This window comes from Cricetulus griseus, chromosome 8, assembly GCF_003668045.3.
Source record: "Cricetulus griseus strain 17A/GY chromosome 8, alternate assembly CriGri-PICRH-1.0, whole genome shotgun sequence".
Classification (NCBI taxonomy): Eukaryota; Metazoa; Chordata; class Mammalia; order Rodentia; family Cricetidae; genus Cricetulus; species Cricetulus griseus.
Genome location: NC_048601.1, coordinates 21,075,409 through 21,102,521, shown reverse-complemented (window position 1 = coordinate 21,102,521; position 27,113 = coordinate 21,075,409). Strand labels below are relative to the sequence as shown.

The window sequence follows — 27,113 nt, the reverse complement described above, 5'->3', positions numbered from 1 at the left end:
GTGTGTGTATGGCATCTCTTGTGACTCGTGGCTTCTTTCACTTAGCCTATGTTTCCAGGTTTATCTATGCTGTAGCATGTGTCAGAACTCATGTATGAGCAAATAATACCGCGTTGTACAGACATATCACAACCTTGTGATAAGGGACGTGCCTGCTCTTTGGCCTTTATGAATGGCGCTGATGTAAATGTGTCTGAGTAAGCTTTCACGCTGACAATGTTTTAGTTTCCCTTGGGTGCATGTAGGATTTGGGTTGTGGGTCACATCACTGTTTCAGATTTGGAGGCACTGCTGGACTGTGCACAGGGACATGCTTTGTCAGCAATCCTGAGGGATCTAAATTCTCCACATCCTCCACCTGTTATTGTCTATCTTAAAAACAAACAAACAAACAAACAACAACAACAAACTGCCTTTAGTTATGTGCATATGTGCATGTGTGTAGAAGACAGTTTTGGGGATTTGGTTTTCTCACCCTTAAGGTGGCAAGCACCTTTGCCAGCCCAGCCATCCTGCTAGCCCGTTTGCCTTTTTACTTTAGCCAATTTAGAATCATTACCACCTTAATGGGAAGCTAATACAGTTCTTCTTCTTCTTCTTCTTCTTCTTCTTCTTCTTCTTCTTCTTCTTCTTCTTTTTTTTGTTTTTTTTGTTTTTTTTTTTTTTTGTTCTTCTAGATAGGGTTTTTCTGTGTAGCTTTGGAGCCTATCCTGGTACTTGCTCTGGAGACCAGGCTGGCCTCGAACTCACAGAGAGTGCCTCCCGAGTGCTGGGATTAAAGGTGTGCGCCACCAATGCCCAGTGCTAATACAGTTCTTAATAAGTATTAATACTTTAACTTAGTCCTTAGTGCCCTACTCTAGCTGTTTCTGCCATCTTCATTTGACAGAGAGGGAGATTAAGCCAGGCATGGTGACATACACCCTTAATCCCAGGCAGAGAGAGGCAGGCAGATCTGAGTTCGAGGAGCGAGTACCACGATGGCCAGGATTACACAGAGAAACCCTGTCTCAATAAACTCAAAAAAGAAAGAAAGAAAGAAACTTGTTTGGCCACCTTTCTAATATTTCTTAGAGTTAGTTCAAATATTGGGAGTTGAACTTTTGAGCCTTTGTTTTGTTTTGTTTTGTTTTGTTTTCTGACAATGTATCACTCTTATCCCAGACTGATCTGGAACTCACTGTGTAGCCTGTAGCCCCAGTTAGCCTCATGCTGGCAGCAACCCTCTGGATCGGCCTCCCAAGTGCTGGGATTACAGCCACACCTGGATGGGGCTTTGTTCTTTAAAAATAATTTATTACGTGTGGTGTGTGTGTGTGTGTGTGTGTGTGTGTGTTGAAGAGAATATCCCTGGGAAATATGGCCAGCTCAGGGACACATGACCAGAGCCACCCTTACCGCTAGCTAGTCAGTGTCCCCTCTGACTTCTCTACTGGTCACAGGCCAGAGCCTCATTTTCCTCTTGTCCTGTCCCCACTGCCATCCCCCAAACAGCAGGGCGTAGAACACAGGTCCCCTCTTCCCACACAGCTCTGTGCTTTGCTGTCACTCGGCATTTCTGCTGTAGCAGCATGGCCTGTTATAGACCATCTGAGATACGCAGGCACTCTGAGGCCTCTGGCAAGCATGGCTTTGTTTCCTCCTCCCTGTGTTCTGAACATCTTCCCCTCTGTCCCATGCTCACTGTGGGTTCCCCTCCTTCCTCTAACGCTGTTTTCCTCCATCTCTCCACTCCCCTCATTAACTCATGCACTCATAACTAGATATCAGTGAACCCCCTGTGTTGCCTGTGCGCCAGGAACCATGTTTCTGACCCCAGAATAAGACAGAGATGAATGAGGTGTGGTTCCTGTCCTCAAGGATGTTTCAATATGAATGGAGAAGCAAGATTTGGATGCTGAAGAGTTAGGGACATTGCTAATGTCTTAATATAACATGAGAGGACACAAGGAACCCAGCAGGGAGGTTAGAGGAAGCTGGGCTCTCGAGGAGATGTGCGGGTCTGAATCCCAGGCCCCTCATCACTGTCTGTGTGCCTTGGGGAGAAGGGCACAGTATGGTGGAGCCACACTGGAGATGATGGCTTCATACCAGGGATGGCTTCACACCAGGGATGGCTTCACACCAGGGATGGCTTCACACCAGGGATGGCTTCACATCAGGGATGGCTTCACACCAGGGGTGGCTGCACACCAGGGATGGCTTCACACCAGGGATGGCTTCACACCAGGGATGGCAAGTCACAGGTAGAATCAGCAGATCTGATGAGGCATCATGGGTGGATCTCAAACACAGAGATTAGGAGACTTTTGTTCTTCAGAAAAAGATAAAATAAAGCCTGTACCACACAAGATCACTCATGTAAATCCCAAGCCAGCCACTATGTCTGTGTGGCCTTGTTTTGTGTGATGTAGAATGAGCCTGTTGGCTGGAGTGACAGAGGGATCAGGGGCAGACCTCCTAGTGTGGTGTGGACACACAGGAGGTGACAGGAAGCAGACAGGAGGGGACTGATCTCTTCTGCCTCACCTCATGCTTCGCTCACCTCCTGTACCCCCCCTCTGATCCTGTTGCCCTTGCTCTCTTACCCACTAAGGAATTATTCTCAGTTCCACCACCCCATGTATGGGAACTGCTACACATTCAACAACAAGAACAACTCCAATCTCTGGATGTCTTCCATGCCGGGAGTCAACAATGGTGAGCAGCTCCTGTCCTCATTACACCCTTCCTCACTCACCGTGGGCTTATGTTCTAGAGATGCTGGGCACTTTCTGGGTCCCACCTTGATATGCCCCTCATTATTCTGGAAGGGTCTGTTCTGTCCTTTCTGTCCCCCGCCCCCCCCCATGCTCCCCCGCCCCAATAGCATTCTAGGCATGGAAGGAATTCTGTGCTTTAAGCCTGGCTGAGAATCCAGCTCTGTGTAACCAAGTTTACCTGAGGGGCTTACAGGTCTTGTTCCACCAGGAGATGAAGGACTCTACAGGGGAGAGAGGGTGGGTCTCCATCCCCAACTCTTCTCCTGCTGCATCCTCAGGTCTGTCTCTGACACTGCGCACAGAGCAGAACGACTTCATCCCCCTGCTGTCCACAGTGACAGGGGCCAGGGTGATGGTGCATGGGCAGGATGAGCCTGCCTTCATGGATGACGGTGGCTTCAACTTGCGGCCTGGTGTGGAGACCTCCATCAGCATGAGGAAGGCAAGGATGCGTGATGGGGAGCCTGTGAAGAGGGCCCCATTGGAGGGAGGAAGATGGGGACTGGAGACTGAAGGGAGGCCTTGTGAGTAGGTTCCATCATGCGGAGGTTGTCAGGAGCAGAACTGGACGGAGAAGGAAGCCTAGGGGGCATGGGGAGCAAGGCTTGAGAAGACCTCCATTGCTAAGAAGGGCTCAGGACTTCCTTAGGATCAGAGGATGCTCTGGATCCATGCATGGGCTCCAAAGTAGTACAAGGGATGGGAGTTGTCTGGGAGTGCTGGAGCATGTTTTTGAGCTGGGGAGGCTGATAGGCTGCTGCTGGCAGGGTGTGAGTTAGTTCTTGGGATTGAGGGAAGACTATAAAGTCAGGGGGAAGCCTGGGTCGCTGGCTGTGCCCCCTCACCTGTGATCTCTTCATGTGCCCGGGTTCACAGGAAGCCCTGGACAGCCTTGGAGGCAATTATGGTGACTGTACTGAGAATGGCAGTGATGTCCCTGTCAAGAACCTTTACCCTTCCAAGTACACGCAGCAGGTACACAGAGCCTGTCACAGCCATTAGGGGACTGCACTTTGGATGGAGGAGGAAATGGGTCGGGGTAGTAGAAAGGGCGGTGCTGGCACAGTGGTTAGAAGGGCTCAGCCTTCCTGCACTTGGGGCTCACAGACAGTGGGGTTGGGCCAGGCCTGAAGCCTCTCGCCTCTCCCCTCCCCTCCCCTGCAGGTGTGCATTCACTCCTGCTTCCAGGAGAACATGATCAAGAAGTGTGGCTGTGCCTATATCTTCTACCCTAAGCCCAAGGGTGTAGAGTTCTGTGACTACCGAAAGCAGAGTTCCTGGGGTGAGCAGGAGAGCCCTTGCACTGTCCACAGCTCACCTCTACTTCCCTAAGTGCCTGGCTTCCAGAGCCCTTGTCTGGGATGGCTCCCTATTGCTGGCTTTTCTGCCCCTAGTCTCTGCCTGTTTCCCTCCCTCTTTCCTTCCTGTCTTTGGCTTTTGTGCATTGCGTGAAAGAATTGTTCTTTTGAAAAATAACCTGCAGCAGAAGGTAGGTAGTGTGTGCCTAGTGCGCCTCCTGCAGTGTTTCCGTGTGCCTGCTCATTCTTGGGGTGCTCAGAAGGACTGGCTGTGGTGGGGCTTAGGTAGAGCACCCAACATCTCACTGGGGCCTAGGAAGAAATTATTAGAGTCCTGTGTTTCTGTCTCAGCTCTTTGTGTTTTAGAAACTATATGCTGGAGCTGGATGGTGGTGGCGCACTCCTTGAATCCCTGCCCTTGGGAGACAGAGGCAAGTGGATATCAGTGAGTTCGAGGCCAGCCTGGTCTACAAAGTGAGTTCCAGGTCAACCAGGGCTGTTATAAAGAAATCCTGTCTTGAAAAAACAAACCAAACCAACAAACAAACAAAAAAAAAAAAAAAAAAAAAGAAAGAAAAACTGGTGCTGTACATTTTGGCATTCCAGGGATGCAATTTGTGAGTTAAACTAACCAACCTTCCTCTTTCCTTCCTTCCCTCCTTCCCTGTTCCTTTCTCCCTCCATGCCCCTCTTTCTGTGTGTGTGTGAGAGAGAGAGAGAGAAAAAGAGAGTGTGGGTGTATGTGTGCATGCGCGGGCGTGCGTGCGTGCATGCGTGCGTGTGTGCACGTGTGTGTGTGTGTGTGTGTGTGTGTGTGTGTGTGTGTGTGTGTGATGTATGCCTGCTTGTGGGTGTACTTGTGTCACAGGAATCACAGATTCAACTCTGATCAGGTTCAGGGGCTCAACCCACTGAGCTGTCTCTTCCCCTGGGATGTAATTTGTAAATCAAATGCACATTCATTTGTTAGAGAATGCTTTTACCTGGAGCAGGGCACAAGCAAACAAGTTGGAGAGACCTGGCATGCCCTGCTTATCCGGCCATTGTCTTAGACACACCCTTTCCCTTTCCACTGTGGCAGAGCTATCCTAGAATGCTGGGAGAAAGATGTCCTAACAGGAACTATGGGATAGCAGGAATCCCTCATGGTCCTGACCGGCATGCTCTCATCTGCACAGACACTTGTCCTGTAGACGGTTCCCCCTAGGGGCCCCTCTAGCCCTCATCCAAGGGCAGGGTGAAAAATGAAGGGCCAGGGCCATTGCTGGCGGGGACAAGGCACCAGACACTATGGACACAAGGAGGGCTCTGTGGAGTTGTTTCACCTCTGTCCCAGTCACACCTGTCTGTGGTACCTGCCTCCTTTCTAGCCTGGAACTGCTTCTGACAGGACTCCTCTGCCACTGCTCTTGTCAGGGTAGTCTCCTGCCTCCTACCTCTTCTCGCCTAGTGCCCCTGCCCCTGCCCCCAGCTTCCTGCCCTTTGCCCCTGCTCCCTGCCCCCTGCCCCTGCTCCCTGCCCCCGCCTCCTGTCCCCTGCCTCCTGCCCCTCACCTTGGAGGATCACAGATAGTCAGAACTGGAGGGAACTCAGAGGCCACTGGTATCGCCATTCTTAGATGGGCAGGCAGACGCATCAGGGAAGACGTGAGTCCCAGCATGAACAGGGCCGTGGGCAGCTGGCTTGGGGGGTCCTTCTCTATTCCCCTCCCTGCTTTCCAACAATTCTTCCTAAGTTCTTTGTTTTGGACTTGTTGAGACAGGGTTTCTGTGTAGCTCTGGCTGTCTTGGAACTCACTATGTAAACCAGGCTGGCCTTGAACTCATAGAGATCCACTTGCCTCTGCCTGGGATTAAGTGCTGGGATTAAAGATGTGCTCCACCACCACCAGCCTAAATTCTTTTTTTATATCCATCTATTTATTTACTGAGATAGGGTCTTGATACATATGTCTGCTGTCTTGGAACTCACTATGTAAACCAGGCAGGCCTCGAACTCACAGAGATCCACCTGCCTCTCCCTTCCAATGCTGGGAAACCATTAGCCCCTGCGTTGAACATTTCATGTAGATGGAGTCATAAACATGTCCTTTGCCACTGGCTTCTGTCACTTAACAATGTTTCCATCCATGTATAACATGCGTCAACTCTTTTTTTCCTTGTTACATATCCTGTTGCATAGATATAAAACTTTTGTTTATTGAGGCAGAATCTCATACTGTAGCCCAGGCAGGCTTCAGATTTACAGCAGTCCTCCTGCCTGAGGTCCATGAGTGCTGGGATTACCAGTGTGTGCCATCATTCCCAGCTGGCTGTACTTTGTGTTTATTCACTTAGCCAGCTGATGGATATTTCGGTTGTTTCTAATTTGGGGTTTTATGACTAACATCTGTATACATGTCCTCAATGTGGACTTATGAGTCCAGTTCTCCTCTTACACACCTAGGAGAATAGCTGGCTCATGGTAATAGTTTCGCCTTTCTGAGGGACTGCCATACTTTTGGAGGTGGCTGTACCATCTCATAGTCCCAGCTGCAGCAAATGATGGTCCCAGCAGTCCTTGTTGGCAGTTTTTTTTTTTTTTTTAATAGTTTTCCTAGTGAGTGTTTGTCATTGTGGTTTAACCCCTTTATTATGTAATCATTGTTCCCATTTTTTTCTGACTTTTAATTTTTGTGCCTTTTGAACACATATTTGTATGACTGTTCCCCACCCCCAGCTTAGCTTAATTTCTTAAACAGTTTTGCTGTGGTTGCTACTCCTGAGGTGCCATTGAAATGCTCTTGTAAAGTGGGTGCCCAGGCAGTGTGGAAGGCTCTGTGTGTGGAGAAGGGGAGATGCCCTCAGAAACCAGGCCCTTCTCTGCACCCACAGGCTACTGCTACTATAAGCTGCAGGGTGCCTTCTCCTTGGACAGCCTGGGCTGTTTCTCCAAGTGTCGGAAGCCGTGCAGGTAAGGGTCCTTCCCCGGCGTGGGCTGGGCAGCATCTGCTTGGCTGGGTAGGATGAAAGTAGCTAATAGAGCCCCACTCTTCACCGAGTGCTTTTATCTGTCTGCAGTGTGACCAACTACAAGCTCTCTGCTGGCTACTCACGATGGCCCTCTGTGAAGTCCCAGGTAAGGTGGAGGGAGGGGGGTGGATGTGCACGGGAACACAGTTGCACACACGTGCAAGCGTGCATAACACAGAGGTCCTTTGAGTGTTATACATGCTGGTACATATGACTGATACCATCTATCCCTGTAAACCTGAGGAATACAGGGGTGACCTCCTTGCCCACCCTCCCGTTTTTTTTCCCCAGGATTGGATCTTCGAGATGTTGTCCTTGCAGAATAATTACACAATCAACAACAAAAGGTCAGGCCTACTCCTGGGCAGGATCCTTTGGGAACGGAGGTTCTGATGGGGGTGCTGGGAAGAGGGCCTTTGGTGTTAACCCTCTGACATCTCTTCCCACTCTTTCCCACTCCCCAAAGAAATGGAGTCGCAAAACTCAACATCTTCTTCAAGGAGCTGAACTATAAAACTAATTCGGAGTCTCCCTCTGTCACGGTAGGGCCTGCCTTAGTCAGGGAGCCTGTGGTCTCCTGGGGGCTTGGCGGGGTGGCTGTGAGGGAGGATGAGGGGTCACCTTTGTGGGGCCAGAAGGGTTTGTGTCCCAGGGGTAGAAGACAAGGAAAAGGAAGTGGGGTCCAGGATAAAGTGGACACATTGGAGGAGGGAGCTGGGGTGTGAGGTCTGGGTGTGGGAGGGATGCCTGTGTGACACACAACTGGGAGAAGGCCCTTGAGATGCACCCCGGTTTCTGCTGGTCTCATGACCATTTTCCTGTGTGGGATGATAAGTAGGAGCTGCCCCTGCATGGTGGGGAGGCCCAGGTGGGCCCCGGGTACAAAGGGAGCTGGCTTGGTAAGAGGGGGGTTGTGCTTCTTTCTCCTGGCAGATGGTCACCCTCCTGTCTAACCTGGGCAGCCAGTGGAGCCTGTGGTTCGGCTCGTCTGTGCTATCTGTGGTGGAAATGGCCGAGCTCATCTTTGACCTCCTGGTCATCACAGTCCTCATGCTGTTGCACAGGTTCAGAAGCCGGTACTGGTCTCCAGGACGAGGGGCCAGGGGTGCGAGGGAAGTGGCCTCCACTCCGGCTTCCTCCTTCCCCTCCCGATTCTGTCCCCACCCTACATCCCCACTGCCTTCTTTGCCCCAGCAGGGCACAGCCCCTTCCCTGGCCCTGACGGCCCCTCCGCCTGCCTATGCAACCCTAGGCCCCTGTGCCCATCCACTGGATTCTGCAGTGCCTGGCCCTTCTGCCTGTGCCCTGGGGGAGCCCTGAGAGAGGAGAGTTGTCCTCTCACCCAGGCCAGTGCTCCTGGGTAAACCGAAGTATATCTCATCTTCAGTGGCACCTTCAACAGCTGCCCAGCTGCCTTTGGTGTGCCTGAGGGAGTAGGCTAAGTAAGGGGCCAGGAAGTTATCCAGAGAACAGCAGCTAATGAGCTGTTCTGAGCTGCCCGGCTCATGCTTCTGAACACTGCTTTCCGCACAAGCTCAAACAAGTCTCCTTTTCCCTTGGATCAGCCAAGCCAGACTTGGAACTTTGACAAGGAACTTTCCTGGGAAACGACCAACGAACAAATATAAACAAGGCTCGGAAAAGTGGCCACAGGTTTCCTACCCCATGACCAGAGATTGGCCTCGCCGCGCCACCTTCAGAGACACAGATGTCTGCCCCCTTTCTTGAACTTGGGTGGGGAACCCCACCCAAAAGCCCCCTTTATTAGTTCTTTGGCAATTCCCCTTCCCTGACTCCCCAGGGTGGGGCCTAGAGTAAGATGAGTATAGTAAAGGGTTGGCCATTCTCCTCCATCTCTGAGACTCCTCTCTCGTTTAATACCCTGTGCCACAGTGCCTCTGTGCCGTGTCCTTCATGCTTGTCTCAGCTATTTTCTCAGCCTGGAAGCTTCCTCTACCATCTCCTAGATACCTTCTATGCACCCTTAGAACTCTGCTCAAAGGACCATTGCTTTTGTGAACTTTTACCATATCCCCTTGTCTCATAGTGCACTATGCCGTATGTTCACATTCTTGTGTCACTGTCTCCCTGAGTAGACTGTGAACTCCTTGTGGTCAGGGACGAGGCTTTCTCAGTTTTGTATCCTTCAGGTCTAGCCCAGTATCCCACTTGGAGCAGGTAGGCAGGTTGCCAATAAACGCTTGTTACCTAACACTGTCTGCAGAGCCGATGGGGCCCCATGAAATGGGTAGGGATGCAAGTCCCAGAGGCACTGCCTATGTTTGTGGGAGGCCCTGGAGTGGAGGGAGGGCACAGGCAGCTGTGCGGAACTTGCCTCTGTTGTATGTCATCAAGAACACTCTTCTTCAGACTCCACCCAGCTGTGATGTAACCTCTGCCGCCCTCCGCCCCATCACTGCCCTGGTGGAGGAGGAGGGTGAGACCAGTTCTTCCAGAATTTTAGAGCCTTGAGTAGTCTCATTCACAGTGAAGGGGGCAGAGGGAACCTTCCTGACTTCAATAAAGGAGAAACTGGGGGGGGGGTGTCTGAGTGGAACCCCCCTTTTCTCATCTGCACTTCCTCTGCCCACCTCAATCATCAGAACTGGGAACCAGAAGGACCCCGTCCTGTGGTGTTGTGGGAATAAGACTTGGGATTGTTCCCATTTCCCATTTTTTTTCTTTTGTTTTTGTTTTTGTTTTTGTTTTTTGAGACAGGGTTTCTCTTTGTAGCTTTGGAAGCTGTCCTGGCACTTGCTATGGAGACCAGGCTGGCCTCGAACTCACAGAGATCCACCTGCCTCTGCCTCCCGAGTGCTGGGATTAAAGGCACGCACCACCAACGCCCGGCCCCATTTCCCGTTTTCATAACAATTTCTGTCCTTACCTTAGGAGCCAGAGGAGAAGAGGGTCCTTTTTTTTATTATTTTATTATTATTATTATTTTACCTCCTCGGAGAACCCATTCTGTAGACCAGGCTGGCCTTGAACTCACAGCCTGCCTCCCAAGTGCTGGGATCAAAGGCGTGAGGGCAAAGGGGATCTTGTAGAAAGAGGGAAGGAACAGGGACTTCAGTCACGCATGCAGCATGAAGACTTTGACTTCCCTTTCCCAGACTCATGTCAATGGCAGGAAATGGTGTTGTTTCAACATTGTCCCTGTCTGAGCCTCAGGTGTGACTGCTCTGGCCCTTCCTCCCTCTCTGTTTGGCCCTAGCCTTCCCTGCCCATTCCTGCCTGGATCTATTAGGGAGGCAGCAGTCCTGTGTCATCCTGCATCTCTGGATCCCTCTTATCGACTAGTGTTGCCATCCGGAGGTTTGTCCTTATCTTGCTTCTTGTCTGAAGACACTCCTGGGAGGTGGGATCAGAGTGTTTAGAGGGAAAAGGCTTCACTTCTCTTCATTCTCCTCATCAGCCTTAGCAGGTGAAGTGGTTTACCCTGGATTGCTATTCTCACGGAGCTGCCTGGAACCAGGCCCTCCTCACTGATTCACCAGGTCTCTCTGTAAGGTGGGGCATTGGATGGCAGGAGAGCTGCCAGGGCCCACGTCACCGGGACAAAGGCCTAGTGCCCTTTGGAATCAGTGTACACACATGTGTGTGAGGCATGCCATGTATCGTGGCGGACGGGATGGTGGTATCCGAGCCTCTTTCCTCCATCCTTTGCTCTGGCTTCCCCACTCACCAGCTCTAGTCCTGTTATGCCCAGTATCATGCCTTCCTTCCTTCCTTCCTTCCTTCCTTCCTTCCTTCCTTCCTTCCTCCCTCCCTTCCTTCCTCCCTCCCTTCCTTCCTTCCTTTTTTCTTAAAAAGGCAGGGTGGTTTTCTTTTCTTTTTTCTTTTTTTCTTTTGTAAATTCAGGTATATGAGCATTTTGCCTAAATGTATGAATGTACACCGTAAGCAGGCCTGGTGCCCACAGAGGTCAGAAGAGGACTCCAGATCCCCTGGAACTGGAGTTATGGATGGTTGTGAGCCACTTTATGGGTTCTGGGATCCAAACCTGGGTCCTCTGCAAGAGCAACAGTTTCTCCTAACCACTGAGCCATCTCTTCAGCTCCTTTTCTGTTATTTTCATTTTTTTGTTTTGTTTTGTTTTTTGGTTTTTTGAGACAGGGTTTCTCTGTGGCTTTGGAGGTTGTCCTGGAACTAGCTCTTGTAGACCAGGCTGGTCTTGAACTCACAGAGATCTGCCTGCCTCCCAAGTGCTGGGATTAAAGGAGTGTGCCACCAACGCTTGGCTTAATTTTTTTTTCTTAATGTTAAGATTTACTGGTTTTTGGCTAAGCGGTGGTGGTACAAGCTTTTAGATCCCAGCACTCGGGAGGCAGATGCAGGTGGATCTCTGTGAGTTCGAGGCCAGCCTGGTCTACAGAATGAGTTCCAGGAAAGCTGGAGCCGTTACACAGAGAAAACACAAAGAAAAAAAAAAGATTTGTTGTTTTTATTTTATGTTTATAGCTGTTTTGCCTGTATATATTCTGTGTACCCCATGCATAACTGAGGCCAGGAGAGGGTATCTGATCCCTTAGAACTGGAGTCACTGACAGTTATAAGCTGCTGTGTGGGTACTGGAAACCCAACCCTGAACCTCTGCAAGAGCAGCAAGCCTCTCCAGCCCCAACCATTACCTTTTCTATTCCAGTGACTGTGGTCATTCTCTCTCTCATTCTTTCTCTCTCTCTCTCTCTCTCTCTCTCTCTCTCTCTCTCTCTCTCTCTGTGTGTGTGTGTGTGTGTCTGAGACAGGGTTTTCTGTGTTCTAGGACAGTGTTGGCTGTCCTAGAACTTGCTTTGTAGACCAGGCTGGACTACAAAGACAGGATTCTCCTGTCTTTGCCTCCCGAGTGCTGGGGTTATAGGCATGTGATACCATGCCTGGCTTTGTGGTCATATTCTTGGCTTGTCACACCCTCAGGTTCACTGTTCTTACCCTTTTCTCCAGAACTGAGTTGTACGGAGCACTTTAGTGGTACATTGTCTCAAAGCTTCAAACATACCAGGAAAAATCAGCATGTATCCTAAGCTGTGGAGGAAATTCCCCTTTTGTGCCAGGCTCTGAGTAATAACGGCTTTGGCAGTTTGCACAGACAATTAAAAATTCCTTGTAATGTTAAACATGGAACCTTGAATTTGTTATTCATTATAAATACAAATTATTGATATTGTATGATACTTAACATGTGGCAAACACTTGCTAATACTCCATATGAATCTAACCACCAAACCAGCCCTAGGAGATGTGTTAGTGTGTTTCTTGTCTATTTTAATCTGTGGTGTGTGTGTGTGTGTGTGTGTGTGTGTGTGTGTGTCCATGGCCATGTCCATGTCCATGCTCACTGAGGATTGATTTAGGGCCTTGCTTATGCTGGGCAAGCACTCTACCACTGAATTATACCCTGAGGCACCCTACCCCCCCCCATTTATTTCTCCTGGTTTGTTCACATTGAACATGGGCTAGTCTGATGGAGGAGGAGGACCTCCAGCAGTGGGGATACCTCCAGCTGCTCCTCTGGGGCAGAGGAGAGGAGAGGAAGCTTCAGGGTGGGCACGCTGGAGGCTGGAGGTCAGCGGTGGCTCACAGGGAGATGGGCCAGGAGCTCTGGTTTCAAGTCCCCAAGCCCTAGGTCCCATTCCATATCTCATCATCTCAGCCACTGAAGGACCTCAGGCTGAACTGGCATACATAAAGAAGGCCACTAAATCTCAAGGGCACTTGAGTGCATAGTGTCCCGGTGCTGTAGGGTTCACCTGTACACATGGAGATGGCAGAAGGTGTCCACCCCTCATAAGGGATGGCAGTCAGAAGGCGATGTCTCACTCAGAGAGAGAGAGGACAGTGCAGGGAACCAGGAACCCAGGTCCTCTGTGCTCTGCATCCCAGCATGCTGTGTCTTGTGGCTTTTTCCTTACCCTTAAAGCTTCAAGATTTAGTACTCTCCCTCCGGGGTCAGTCCTAATGGATGCATCCAAGTATCTAGAGCTGGGTGTGGTGGTACCCATCTGTAATCTTAGCCTGTAGGAGGCAAGAGGACCAGAAGTACAAGGCCAGCCTCAGCTACATAGTGAGTTTGAGGCTGGCCTGGGCTAAATGAAACATTTCTTTAACCAAGACAAAATAGCAGGTTTGGGAAAAGGGCCCTGGGAACCCTTTACAGCCTCAAGCATGTTCACAGAGATGGCCTCCTGAATCTTCACAGCACCTCTTTCCCTGTGTGAGGGCAGTGCAGGCGTTCACTCTCTCATTTAATAACTGGGGAGCCAACCAAGGCTTGGGGGTCTCTCTCTCTCTCTCTCTCTCCTCTCTCTCTCTCTCTCTCTCTCTCTCTCTCTCTCTCTCTCTCTCTCTCTCTCTCTCTCTCTCTCCTCTCTCCTCTCTCTCTCCTCTCTGTGACAGAGCCATGGTGGGCAGCTGGGGAACCTGTCTGGAAGAGCCTGATGAAAGTCAGTGGGAGAGGCTGAGGGTCAGGCCCCAGGCAGGGTAGAAAACTAGATTTGGTTTTCTTCCCGGTTTGGGGCTGGTTGGGTAAACGTCCAAAAAAGAGAGATTAGAGGGAACCCTGGAGCGAAGGGAGGGCCGCTGAGGACAGCCGTGCACCAGCTGCTGTCCTCCCTCAGTAACTCCTGCCTGCCATCCCATGAGATAGGCTATCTTCATTCTGTGAACTTGAGAACAGCCCGGGGCGGGGTTAGTCTACGGGTCTAAGCTCCCCCACCTAAAAAGCAGAGGAGACAACTGGAACTCGGCGAATTTGACTCAAACTCTAGGTGCTCCCGCTGGGTGTTAAGCGGGTTTGGGGCGCCAGGCTGTGGGAGCCAGGCTGCAAAGCGTTAAAAGAACCTTGGCCCTCTCGTCTCTCCTGGCTCCCTCCTCCCTCCTCCCTCGCCTCTCCCCCGGCTCTTCCGGTCCCGCTCTTGCAACACCACCCCCGCCACTCTCCCTTCCCCTCCTACCTCCTCTTTACTCGCAACTTTAATTTTCTCCGAGTGTTCCGAACTCTGGCTCCCGGTCGGGCCTACTGGGTTCGAGGTCCTGGAGGACCGCACCCCGATCTCTATCTACCCTCGACTTTCAGCGCCTCTAAACCGAGGCCCGCGCTGCCACTGCCCGGGCCACCTGGTCCGGTCGGCTTACTTCATTCACCAGCCTTGCCAATTGCTGCACTGTCCCCAGCCCCAATGGGGGAGTGAGAGGCCACTGCCGGCCGGACATGGGTCTCCCCACCGTGCCTGGCCTGCTGCTGTCACTGGTGAGATGGGAGACAGAGGGGACGGGTGGGCAGCTGGTCAGGCGCGGCCTGGCAGGGGTGGCATGTACTAGGGGTAGGGGTGGGGGTGGGGTCGCTTCTCCGCTTCAGTTTGCCTAGGCTTGCTGTGCCTCACCTGGGGCTGCTCTGAGAGGCGGAGGGGAGAAATCTGAGAGGGAGAACGTTACCACCAGCCAAGCAAGCCCCCAAGCCCAGGGCCTGACAGCCAAGGCGGCTGGCTGGTCCTGGAGTGTGTTGGGCTTTAGGGAGGCCAGGTGCCAGGCCAGTGGAATTACCCGGAGCAGCCCCCGTTTCTCTGGCAGACGTTGAACAGCAAGGGTCAGGATGTTGGAAGACTGGGTCGAAGAACGGGGGCAGTTGGTGGGACAGGTTTGGGATACCATGTTTGGGAGTGAAACAGGAAACAGGATAAAGCAGGGCAGCCCGGCCCAGCCGCTTTCCTGAGACAGCCTGTGCCCTTCTGCCCCCAGGTCTGCTTCCAGACAAGAGGTCTCCATTGGCCTAACCCTCCCTAGGTAGCTAATACCTCCTTTACCTAGGCAGTGTATCCTTCAGCCCCCTCCTCACAGACCTAAAAGACAATCTCTCGGTTTCTAATTCCACAGTTCAGATTGGGGAAGTTGGTAGCAGTTTGTTTTCGTCACTGGAAAAATGTCCTTTCCTCTGGCTTTGGCCTCGTTTTTTTCACGTTTCCTTGGTTTCCCTATACGTGCGTGCGTATAACCATTCTGCGGAGAGCTCAGAGCCAGGGCTCCCTGGCTGTCTGGCGGACTGTACCTCCTGGACAGTGTCTCTGAGAGGTGCCTCCTTCTCCACGCCTCTCCTCTCCCCATCCTTTCCTGTCGGTCTCCAGAGCAGCCTCTTGGAGCTCCTTTCTGTCCATTCCCTTCCCTCTTTTTCCTGTTCCAGTCTAAGCCAGTGTTTCCAGAACCCTCAACTCCCCCAGTCTGTGTAGTCTCCCTCTCTCCTGTCTCCCGGTCTCAGCTCAAGACCCTTGTCAAAACTGCCCCTTCTGGGTCTGCGCCCATCATCCAATTGCCCTCACTTAGTCCTGTTCCCTTAAGGCTGCAGCAGCTGGATTTAGGGCTCAGTACAACACCCTGACCTACGTAAACTCTGACATGTGATGAGAGTCCCCTATGCCTTTGTTTCTCTATTTCCAAAATGGCCATAAAGATCACTACCTCATAGTTGTTCTTTTAAGATTGAATAGGTGGGTGCATGTTACATATTTGCTCAATTTGCTAATCTCTTACTCTGGGCCCTGTTTGAGGAGCTAGGATTGGAGGTGAATGGATCCCTGATGGCGACAAATAGAAGGGACTCTGCTTAGTGCCTGTTTTCTCCTCGCTAGCGGTATCGGTAGTCTGTCATTACTCAGTGGCTGCCAGCATTTGATAAGGTAAAAATAGCCTAGATAGGTTAGAAAGCCCCTGACCCAGTTGTGGAGGCCCAGGTGGCGATGGGCACTATGAACAGAATCGGAGCCTAAAGACAAAGGTCAAGAGATAGCACGTAAGGTCTACAACGGGCAGTCGGTCCACTGCCTTGTCAGAGCACAGTGCCTACGACAAGCATGAGTGATGAGGCGCTGGGGTCAGGAGGCCAGGCCAACAAGATTTTAAGTTTTAAGGCGTTTAAATATAGGAGTCAAAATGACTTTAGAACAGTCTGGAGGAAAAGACATGCCAAGGCCTTGTGATACAGTGTCCTGGAGGCAGAGCTGGGGCGGGGGTGGGGGGAGGTTGGCCACAGGCCAACTGTCTTTTCTTGCTTACTGGCCTTTGCCTGTCTGTTGGGCTGAGCTTGCCTGCATAGATCTTTGGCTCACTGAGAGCTCTTGAGAGTGTGAATTATGTCCCACCCCTCTTGGCATCTCCAGCACCCACGAGGATCCTGGAATGGAGACCTTGACACTTGACTAATGGTGGAATCAATTAGGAAACAAGAGATTGGTCCATGGGACCAGGGAGGGAATGCTGCATAGAGAAGAGGGCTTGGAACTCTTTTCTGGCATCTGGAGCCAGAAAGGAGGGAGAGCAGAGGAGCTGGGAGACTGGGTGGGGGAATGGAGCTGAGCACCTCAGCTGGGGGTAGGACGGCCAAGGTGAGGAATATGACAGGGTGAGAACGGGTACTCCAGCCTGTGTGGAAAAGAACCACGAGCCAGAGCCAGTCGTGAAAGCCAAGGCCTTTCATTCTAGAATGGGAGGTGAAGGCGGGAGACCAGTTTTGGCTACAAAGAGAGCTTGAGGCCATAGAGAAAAAGCGTCAATAGGGACACGTGCACCAGTGCAGCCTAGACCACATGAGACCATGTCGTAAAAAAAAACCAAAAAGGAAAAAAAAGTGTGCATAAGGACCTAATTGGAGCCCACTTCCCTCCCTCCTTCTCCTCCCTTCTCTCCCTCCCTCCCTCCTTCTCCCTCCCTCTTCTCTCCCTCCTTCCCCTATTCTTCACGAATCCATTCTGTTCAAATACCAATGAGTTATCTCTGACGTGTGCCCAGGGAAGGATTTATTCATGGAAATCATGTTTGAAGCCAGGCCTTGCAGGTGCAGAGAAAGATTCACACCCCAGTGGTACAAGTTGGAGCCTGAATGCAGATAAGGAATTATGTAGGTAGCTTCAGCCCCAGCAGAGGCTTGAGGTAGATGCATGACTGAGCCGGAAGGTTGATGCCAGCCTGGGGAACATAGTGAGACCCTGAGACCCCGCTGTGGAGAAGAAAAAGGAAGGCAGTTGTAGTAACCAATGGTCCATGTGTGGGGCAACCAGAGGACACAGAGGTGGTGGAGAGATTACAGGAGAAGGGCCTGACAGATGACTACTGTGAGGGCTTTGGCAGTTTTCAGCCGTGGTACCAAGAAGTTGGTGGTGTGGCATGTGTCTAGGCAAGGAGACCCCGGGGATTCTGTGGGGGACAGGTTAAGTAGGTCCTGGCCAAGTGGAAGTGTGTTTGAACTGAGCAGCAGTTCTCAGCCTTCCTTCTGGCTGATTCCAGCTGCACCGGCTCATTAGCTGGGCTCAGAGAGGAGCACATAGCACAGGTGTCCGCAGGGACCGATGCACGAGTGTGTGTGTGTGTGTGTGTGTGTGTGTGTGTGTGTGTGTGTGTGCAAGTGAGTGTGCTCTTTTGAAAACATCCCTGGGGGACAAGTGTGTCTCTGTGGCAGGAGGCTCCTGCTTCCCTACATCCTTGAAGGCATCGCTGGCTCCGTCTGGGATGGAGGGCACCTCAATCTGCCCTTCTAGTTCTGCAGGCCGGATCTGGGCAATGTGACCAACACATTCTCTGATCTCTTAGCTCATAGGGTTTGTGGTCTGTTTGGGGAGATCATATCTACTCATTTGAAATAACTAGTTTCTGATAAGACCCAGAGTGGATATGGGCAGTTCATGCTATTCAGTACCCAGAGATGACTGGATATCCAAAGAGCTTGGGTGGGGAAACATGAGTCATTAGTGGGGGGCTTCGTGGGTGGGTGGGTGGGTAGAAGGTAGAATTGTGACAGAGCTCTCAGAGGAGGCCACACCAATGAATTCTTCACCCCGAAGGTCTTGACATTAAATGGAACAAACACATTTTAACAACGTAATGAAACACATTAATGCAGGTCTTGACATTAAATGGAACAAGCACATTTTAACAACATAATGAAACACATTAATGCGGGGGACGGGCCTAGCAAATGGGTCCCTGAAAGGAGGCTGGGTCAAGGTTTGACCACAGGGTCCGTCTTGGCTTTTGTGCCCTCTTCGGCAACCCCAGCACAGGAAGTCACACCTTAAGGCCTCCCAGGCGGAAGTTGAGGGGTAGTTAGAGAGACTGTACCACTCTCTTAAGCATCTCTCTGCAGGCACCCCTCAGCTTCCTGCCCCTCCTCTGCTCCAGGCAAAGGCATTGGTTTGGGTCAGGACTTTGGACTTGGCTCCCCTGCTCTGTGGTTTGCCTCATAATGCAACTACTAATAGGGCTACTGGGTGCTTACCATGTGCCTATTGAAAGAACCCAAAGGGTCCTGGTACCCTTGGAACATGTGGGATGTGGTAATGGTCCTGTGCCCCGTCCCTCTCTCTTGTTTATTTTTGTTCTTCCAGACAGGGTTTCTCTGTGCAGCCCTGGCTGTCCCGGAACTCTGTAGCTCTGTAGACCACGATGGCCTCTGAGTGCTGGGATTAAGGCCCGACTCTCTCCATCTCTTCTAGCGTTAAGAGGGCTGTGCTTTTTCCTCTGTAGCTATTAGGTTATGAAGCCTTAGAGCTGGCCCTGTTTCTTAAGGGTTGTCTTGGGAGCCCTCACACCCAATGCAACTGGCCAGAAGCAGGCAGGCTGTGGGAGTGTGGTGGGTGAGGGCAGGAGGGCAGCCTGGTTTTGTTTCTTGCTGGCACTGGGGATCCTCAGGGGGCTGGCGGGAAAGCTCAGAGAGCAGGGAGCAGGGATCTTGGGACAGGGTTTATCTACTTTAGACTTGTTTAACTTTGAGGAGAAATCAGGGCAGGTCCTAATCTAGAGGAAGGATGTAGGGTGAGGGGGGGTCCTCTGGGAGGAGCCTACTGACCTGATTGGGGAAGCCAGGGGTCAGGAAGACTTCCCTTTGGGATGAAATGGAAGAGGGAGGCATTTCCCCGAAATCTGTGGGCCCAGTGGGACTGGGGATGTGATCCTGGCTCTTTTTAAGGGGAAAAGTATGAAGGGCCCTGAGTGGGGTGGGAAAGACAGACTGCTCACCAATGAAGGAAGGAGATGGGGTTCTACTTGCTGGCTGGCCTTTTCTTTCTGCTGACTCACAGCCCTTGAAGAGCTAAGGAAGCTGTAGTTCCCTGTCCACTGTCCTAGGTCCCCTCCCTCCCTGGCCTGAGTCACCGGGGCGGAGCTGATGGGAAAAGGTTTTCCTTTCCCGGATTTCGCTTAACCCCCAGAGTTCTGGAAAAGGAGGGACATGTGACCAGAGAAACCGGGCTCCTCTGGAGGCTCATCCGTCACTGGCAGAGACACTCCCTCCAAGGCTGTTCTTGGCCTGGAGCCCACCTCTACCTCTCCGTGATGCTGCCTTGGCCTGTTGGCTTTGCTTCAAGTTCTCCGATGGGCTTGGAAGCGCCATTGACCTTAGGTGCTCCACACATTTCTTCTTCGGGGAAAGGAGCCACACTTTCATGATTGGGAAGCTCTTATCATAACTCACCCTTCCTGTCACTCTGGAAGCCTCTGCACTCTCTCTATGTGTGTGTGTGTGTGTGTGTGTGTGTGTGTGTGTGTGTGTGTATGTGTGGAGGGGAGGGGTGCACCCCTGCCTGAGAGATTGCCGGTGTGCATGCAGTGTGCTTCTGCGTGTGGCTTCTCAGGTCAGTCTCTGGCTGAGGCCCAGACTTCCTGACCCGTGCAGCTGCTGCTGCTGCAGTAGCACTTCCAGTAACAGCAGCTGGCAGGTTCCACCTCCTTCCAGAAGAGCTGTGGAGGCTGCGGGGGGGGGGGGGGCCTTGAAGGCAGCTGGGAGTCTGGACAGCCGGGTGGCTAGCTCTGCTCTCCTGAATGTGATCTGACTGGTCTGTGGCTTCTGCATCTGCGACTTGCCTTGATGACATCCTCTACCTTTGCATGAAGCCGCTTGTGGCAGGGGGTGGGGTGGGGTGGGAAGGAAAGAATGAAAGTCGAGGGAAACCCAAAGCTGGGGGATATCAAAGAGCAAGGTCTAAATTGACTCTAAGACGACTTCTGGCTTTGCTTTCTCCACACTGAAGTTATTTACATACAGGAAAGCTACTTAGCTGCTATGAGCTTTGCCAAGGTTATTAAACCAGCCTTCTAGAATGCCCTGCTTGGCCACAGGCTTTGGAACTCCTGGCATAGCCTCAGCTCCTGATTGGCTGGTCTTCTTGAGTCAGATCACCAACCTCTGCCCATCTCTAGTACATGGCCCACTTGTCTTTGGTCATACCTAAACCTTCTCGCCTGCCTTCCCTCTCCATTTGTCCTTGCCAACCTGAGCTGTAGTGTTATGTAGCTGTGGAAGGCATGGACTATGAGGGCAAGTTGCTGAGCGAGACTTAGGGAGCTAGAAATATATAAGTTCTTGACTGTGTGGCTCAGGGCATGTGTGAGGTTCTTGGTTTCATTCCCAGGCCCCAGCTCCCCAGCCCCCGAGCCCCCAGCATGAATGCACCCACTCATGTATATATGTGATCATGCGCAGAGCTCTTCCCTTTGTTTCTGCCCACTCCCGGGAATGGTGCTTGCAACAATGTCATCCACCTGTGTCCCCATCTGATTTTGTGTATGTGTGCACACTGGTGTGGAGTGCACCCGGTGCATGGAGGTCAGAGGTCAACCTCAGGTGTTTTCCTCAGATACCATTCACTTTGTGTTTTGAGACAGGGTCTCTCACTGGAACTGGGCTTACTGATTCCACTCTAGGCTAGGCTGGCCAGAGAGCTTCAGGGATCTGCTTGTGTCTCTCAGCCCATGCTGCCATGTCTGGCTTTATGTAGGTGATGGGAATTGATCTCCATGGCAGCCGTCCCTACAGCTTGATTCCCCCCCCACCCCCCGCCCTTGCACTTTTTATCAGTGTAATGAAATCCAGAAAGGTGTGTAGATCCTAATGGCTTACATCGGAAGCATCCACAAACCGGGACACTGAAATGGCAAATGAGCTTCGGGGCTGTCTGTTGGAAGACAGACAGGCTATCCCTGAAACAGCCTGCTAGTTCTGGGTAGACATTCCCCCGCAGGGCGGGGGTCATCTCTGAGGCTCTGTGTGAGATCCCCGAGTTCCACCTCTGTCTAGGCCTGCAAACAACACCAACTGCTAAGCATCTCTCTGCCATTCCTATGATCAGCTTCAGGATCATAGGATGCGGTGTGGTGGGGAGGGGGCTGACACCTGATTGTCCAGGGTTATAACAAATGCTAGCACACAGAGCAACCAGAGACCAAGACAGCACTAGACTGCACAGTGGGCACAGTTTAAGGGAGAATGTTCCTCAGCAGGGACAGGAACTGTGGGGGAGGGGCGTCAGTTTGCTGCCTCTATGGCTCCACCCTGATGGTGTTTTCTCCTTCTGATTCTTCCCCCAGGTGCTCCTGGCTCTGCTGGTGGGGATATACCCCTCAGGGGTCACTGGACTGGTCCCTTCCCTTGGGGAGCGGGAGAAGAGGGATAGTTCGTGTCCCCAGGGAAAGTACCCCCACCCTCTGAATAATTCCATCTGTTGTACCAAGTGCCACAAAGGTAGGAGCGGGAGCAGTCCTCCTGAGTCTTCCTTTGCTTGTTTCTGGTGTTCTAGAACCTTGGTCGCTGGGAGTCCCCTTACTTGGCTGCCTCCCTGGGCTTGGGTTTTGTGCTTCGACTCTCCACTGCAGCCTAATCCTGGGCCCACTCACAGGAACCTACCTGGCGAATGACTGTCCGGAGCAAGGGAAGATAACAGATTGCAGGGAGTGTGCTAAAGGCACCTTTACCGCTTCCCAGAACCACGTCAGACAATGCCTCACTTGCAAGATATGTCGGAAAGGCAAGCCTTGGGAGTGGGAGGGCTCAAGAGGGGGCCTGGTCCGAGAAGGCACGTATGTGAGCACGTATGTGTGGACGTGGATCAGGGGTCAGGATTCGAATCTGCTTATGGGTAGGGTGGGAGCATGTGTGCACATAGGACTGTTTATGCTACAAAGACAGATGCACTCATGCTGAGGAGGGGAAGTCAGGCTTTGTATGGGGAAAGGGACGCGAGACTCATGTATCATTCATTTCCTTCCCTCTTCAGAAATGTCCCAGGTGGAGATTTCTCCTTGCAGAGCGGACAAGGACACTGTGTGTGGCTGCAGGGAGAACCAGTTCCAGCAAATCTTTGGTGAAAAACACTTTCGATGCGTGGACTGCAGCCCCTGCTTCAATGGCACCGTGGCTATTCCCTGTGAGTCCAGGCCCTTTCCCCTCCTCAGGAGTATCCTGTCTCTCAGGAAGAAGGTTTCTACTTCTGCCCCTCCCCTGACATGAGGTAGCATCTTCTTTCCTCCCGTTCTCTGGTCTGTGGGTCTGAGCTCCTATGTAGTGCCTGCATCTTGCCCTTCTTCTTCCCTGTGGTCCTCAGACTACACACACACTTTCTTAGGCTTTTTGTCTTCTCTCAGGTAAAGAGAGTCAGGACACCGTGTGTAACTGCCATATAGGATTCTTCCGAAATGGAAATGAGTGTGTCCCTTGTAGTCGGTGAGTATCTGCCCACTGGTTGGGGAGCTGGGGTGGGTGAGCAGCTGTGGCTGGATTAAAGGAGACATCCTGCAACTGGATGAGAGAAAGGCCCTACATCAGGACGTCAGATAGTCCTTTTTCTTTCTCCAGTACATTAGTGGGTAGACAACATGGCTTAGCGGTAAAGTGCTTGCCACAAAAGTCTGAAAACCTGAGTTCAATCTCTGGAACCCATGTAAAGATGAAAGGCGAGACTATCAATTCCACAGAGCCGTCCTCTGACCTCCACACATGCGCCATGGCACGCATGCCTCTCCAGGGCTGGGCAGTTCAATGCGAGCACTCTGTGTTCTGTTTGCTTCGTCTTACTATTAATGATCCCTTGGGTTTGATGCCCACGCCACTCCCCTATGGTGATTCCTTCCCAGCCTCCTTGGCAGATTTCCTCATGCCTATGACTCCACTTGGGCTGCTCTTACACATTTGCTTCCAGAGAAGTAACCCTGAGAGTCTCATAGTTGAACTGACCTGGGGTTAAATCCCAGCCTACCGATTTCCTGGCTGTGCAACCGTGGGCATGCTATTACACCTCCACACCTTACGTTTCTCAACCTTTAGAGTAAGGAGGTGTGGGGTTGGAAGTGTGGTTCAATGGTAGAGCACTAGCCTAGCATATTCCAGACTCTGGGTTGAATCCCAGGATCATAAAACCCCCAAACAGAAAACTAGACCAACAACCTATGAAATGGACTGAACAAAAGCTATTTACTTTCTATCTTTTTATTTTTTGGGGGGATTTTTCGAGGCAGGGTTTCTCTATGGTTTTGGAGGCTGTCCTGGAACTAGCTCTTGTAGACCAGGCTGGTCTTGAACTCACAGAGATCCACCTGCCTCTGCCTCCCAAGTGCTGGGATTAAAGGAGTGCGCCACCACCGCCCAGCTTACTTTCTTTTTTTTTTTTTTTCACTCAATTTCATCTCAAAAGAGTTTGTATACCCAATCCCATGTGTTTTCCACCCTGACCTGGTGAGGTAGATAAACAAGCCTTTCACTGTTTCCAGATCTCACATTCTCACATTCCTCTGCCCAGCTCCCCTATATAGTTTTCCCATCATCCTCTGCCCTGTGACAGCTCTCAAGGGAGGGCTCTCAGGCTGCCCCAGTGATAGACATTCTAAAACTGCTCAGGCTTGTGTGACCTGTCATCTCCAAAGTCAAGTGCTGTAAGTGGCTGGTGTCATCAGAGATAAGTCCTTCAACTTTGTATATGAGTCATCTTTCTGGGCCCGAGGCTTAATCAGCTTGAAGCAAAGAAAAGTTTCTTTTATCATGGCTTCCTTCAGCTCACAGTGTTCGGCCTTGAGGCTTTGGAGCCTGGGCTGAGGTTGAGCTTGGTGATCAGAGCACACAGTGGGGCAAGGCTGCTCATCTCATAGCAGCTGAGAGGCAGAAAGGGTGTGGAGTGGGGTCAAAGGCAAGCAACCAGTCCTCAGGTCCCAAAATACTGAGGATCCAGCCTTCACCACATGGACCCTGACAGGACGCTCCAGATCCAAACTGTAGGTCTCTCTGTGCTACAGTCCCACCAGCAAACACAACGATAAACTCAGTTCACTGACAGCTGCCACCTACTAAGTGCTCACCATTCAGGGAGAAGTACTTGACTCTTAATCCCCAAAAGTAAGAGGTGGTATGATCTCCCTGTCTGTGGGCCACAAAAGTGAAAATGGTTTGTTTGTGTTACGTCATTAGTCAGTGACTGGAATGGAATTTATACTCTGACCATCACTGCCTTTTCATTTTTTTTTTTTTAACTGTTGATTGACTGTGGAATCCAGGCTCTTGCATGATGTGTGTCATGCCTCTACCATGGAGCACACACAGAGACCTGCCTGCCTCAGTCTCCTGAGTGCTGCATGTGTCACCACGGCTGGCATTTAAAAAAATACTTTTAAAATATTTATTTTTATTTTATGTGTATGAGCGTTTTGCCAGCATGTATATATGTGTACCATGTACATGCCTGGCACTCTCAGAGGCCAAAAGAGAGCATCAGGTCCACTGGGATCGGAGTTACAGATGGTTGTGAACTGCTGTGTGGGACTGTGACTACTTTAGACTTCTCTACACACAGCCTACTTGCCTGTTCCCTTCCTCTCTCCTTCCTTTCCTCTCTCCATTCTTTCTCAGCAGGGTCTCTCCTGTTGCCCAGGCTGACCCTGACCTCGGTATGTGGCTAAGGATAGCCTTGAATTGATCCTCTTGCCCCTGCCTCCCAAGTGCTGAGATTGCACGCACACACTACCGGAACTCCTTGCTGTCAATACAGTCTTAGCAAGATCTCTTCAACTTGTAAAATGAAGTGGTTGCGTGGGGAACTGTTTCATTCTTCTGCATCAGTTCTCTAGTCGGGTTCCACTGTACTAAGAGATAGCAAAAATGATGGCAGAGCAAAGAGCTCCCACAGTCTTGCTATTCACCAGTATTGCCTCTCCTTCCAGCTGCAAAAAAAATCAGGATTGTTTCAAGTTGTGCCTACCTCCAACTGGAAATGTCACAGACCCCCAGGACCCAGGTGAGGAGGAGTGGCCTGGTGAGCTTGCTCACGGGCTCACCGGCTGGCTGCCTGACTCCCTAGCCTGCCCTCTGCCCTCCCCAGTCTCTGCTGCTACCTCATACTGAGCATCCTCTCTGCTACTCTGCAGGTACCCCAGTGTTATTGCCCCTGGTTATCTTCCTCGGGCTTTGCCTTTTATCCTTCATCTTCATCAGTTTAATGTGCCAGTACCCGCGGTGGAAGCCCAAGCCCAAGGTCTACTCCATCAGTGAGTGTGGGGTGTGTTGGTGGAGGTGTGGGAGGTGTGGGAAGATGGCGGGAGATGAGGCGTGGCCCCTTTGTTCATGGCTAAGATCCTGGATGACAGGAGGGAAGCCATACTGTATCAGTAATTCTCTTGTCCCTGGGGCCACATAGACCCTGAGGCATGACACCACAAGTCCCCAAGGCCAGGGTGCTGGTGTTGAGAGGGAAGTGAAATTCATGATGCTTTCTTTCTTTTTTTTTTTTTTTTTTTTCAGCACCTGACAAAGAGGTGAGAGGGAAACTCCAACTTCAACTTTCAAACTCCTGATACCCAGATTACTTGGACTGGGGTGGTGGGCTCCCTTAGTTCCTCTACCTCCACCCCCATAAGGAATCAAAAGCCCGGAGGGGCTCTTTTTCTTCCCCCACTAATATGCTGCCTTCTCTCTTTCAGGTGGAAAGCGTTGTTACTAAGCCCCTAACTCCAGCCCCCGCCCCAGCCCCAACCTTCAGCCCTACCCCTGGCTTCAACCCCACTCTGGGCTTCTGCTCCACCCCAGGCTTCAGTCCTGTCTCCAACACACCCATCACCCCGGGCCTCCCCTTCGACCCTAGTAACTGGCCCAACTTCAGGGTCGTGCCACCTCTAAGGGAGGTGGACCCAACTCAGGGAGCTGACCCTGTTCTCAACGCATCCCTCCCCTTCGCGTCCCACACCTTGCCGATCCCCACCCCTGTTAAGAAATGGGAGGACTGTGCCCACCCGCAGCGACCTGACGGTGAGTTTGGGCTCCCAGCAGCGATGGGGACTCTACTCCTGCAAGGAGTCGGGCAGGGCGGAGGCCAAGACGGCAGGGCTGCCGCTGAAGGCACACGGTCCTTGTCCCCAGCTGCAGACCCCGCGACGCTATATGCGGTGGTGGATGGCGTGCCTCCCTCGCGCTGGAAGGAGTTCATGCGGCTCCTGGGGCTGAGTGAGCACGAGATCGAGCGGCTGGAGCTGCAGAACGGGCGCTGCATGCGCGAGGCCCAGTACAGCATGCTGGAAGCCTGGCGGCGGCGCACACCTCGCCACGAGGCCACGCTGGACGTACTGGGCCAGGTGCTTTGCGACATGAACCTGCGGGGCTGCCTGGAGAACATCCAGGAGGCGCTCGGAAGCTCCGCCTCCTCGTCTGCGCCCTGCCTCCCGCGGTGAGGCCACACCCCGCCTCTAGGGAGGGACTTCAGGACAGTCCTGGCAAGAAGAAGCTCTGATGCCCTTTGGGCCTCCTCTTTGGACGAAAAGGAGGGAAGGGCATTGAAAGGGGCAGAGCCGAGCTAGCGGCCGCTTCCTTGGTGCTACGCCACTTGGTGTACATAGCTTTTCTCAGCTAACGAGGAACGCCCCAGAGCCAACTACTTGTGCGGGGCAGCAATATGTGCCATCTGCCTGCTCCCAGCAGGCTAAGGGTGCCAAAAGCCAGAACAGGTGATTGTAGAGGAAAGGGACACTATATCTCATGCCCACTTGGGGATGCACAGGACTCAAGCAAGGCTCCTCGGGACCTCCCCAGTTGGTTCCTGGGCCTTTTTCACAGTAGGTAAGCAATATTTGTATCAATTATATCACACTAAGGGAAACTCGGCTTCCCTTTGCTCCCTGCCTGGACAAACACAGCTGAACTGTCTAAGATAGGGGCAAGCACAGAACAATGGGGTCTCTAGCTGGAGCCGTGAACTCTTGTAAATACACTAAAAGTCTAAAAATGACCTCCGAGCTTGGAGAGGCTGGGC

General features: G+C 51.8%; 2 protein-coding genes and 1 long non-coding RNA gene across 8 annotated transcripts in view; 2 read left to right on the top strand and 1 right to left on the bottom strand.

Moving 5' to 3' along the window:
* Scnn1a (sodium channel epithelial 1 subunit alpha) overlaps positions 1-9,283 on the top strand; it is a 30,501-nt gene extending 21,218 nt beyond the window's left edge. For all 3 annotated transcript variants that reach the window (XM_027428322.2, XM_035448461.1, XM_027428321.2), the window contains 9 exons: positions 2,597-2,700; positions 3,041-3,204; positions 3,639-3,737; positions 3,927-4,044; positions 6,934-7,012; positions 7,120-7,177; positions 7,363-7,418; positions 7,538-7,613; positions 8,005-9,283. In XM_027428322.2, the coding sequence (XP_027284123.1) occupies positions 2,597-2,700; positions 3,041-3,204; positions 3,639-3,737; positions 3,927-4,044; positions 6,934-7,012; positions 7,120-7,177; positions 7,363-7,418; positions 7,538-7,613; positions 8,005-8,391 (1,141 nt within the window). In that variant the 3' untranslated portion in view covers positions 8,392-9,283. The remainder of the gene's footprint in view (positions 1-2,596; positions 2,701-3,040; positions 3,205-3,638; positions 3,738-3,926; positions 4,045-6,933; positions 7,013-7,119; positions 7,178-7,362; positions 7,419-7,537; positions 7,614-8,004) is intronic.
* A 4,609-nt stretch (positions 9,284-13,892) lies between these two features.
* Tnfrsf1a (TNF receptor superfamily member 1A) lies at positions 13,893-27,089 on the top strand. 3 transcript variants are annotated; one of them, XM_027428326.2, is made up of 10 exons: positions 13,893-14,323; positions 21,421-21,574; positions 21,729-21,857; positions 22,107-22,256; positions 22,474-22,552; positions 25,036-25,109; positions 25,240-25,359; positions 25,613-25,626; positions 25,792-26,116; positions 26,228-27,089. In XM_027428326.2, the coding sequence occupies exons 1-10, from the start codon at positions 14,285-14,287 to the stop codon at positions 26,533-26,535; spliced, it is 1,392 nt and encodes a 463-aa protein (XP_027284127.1). In that variant the 5' UTR covers positions 13,893-14,284; the 3' UTR covers positions 26,536-27,089. The 3 variants fall into 3 exon arrangements, with proteins under 3 accessions (XP_027284127.1, XP_027284128.1, XP_035304483.1); XM_027428327.2 differs by lacking the exon at positions 21,421-21,574 and having other exon boundaries at positions 13,965-14,323; positions 21,630-21,857; XM_035448592.1 differs by lacking the exon at positions 13,893-14,323 and having other exon boundaries at positions 21,435-21,574; positions 21,706-21,857.
* LOC118239249 lies at positions 16,838-19,159 on the bottom strand. 2 transcript variants are annotated; one of them, XR_004771016.1, is made up of 2 exons: positions 19,075-19,159; positions 16,838-17,059 (listed from the first exon to the last, which is right to left on the bottom strand). It is a non-coding gene; the product is annotated as an uncharacterized LOC118239249 (long non-coding RNA). The 2 variants fall into 2 exon arrangements; XR_004771017.1 differs by having other exon boundaries at positions 18,905-19,121.
* Positions 27,090-27,113: the final 24 nt, after the last annotated feature.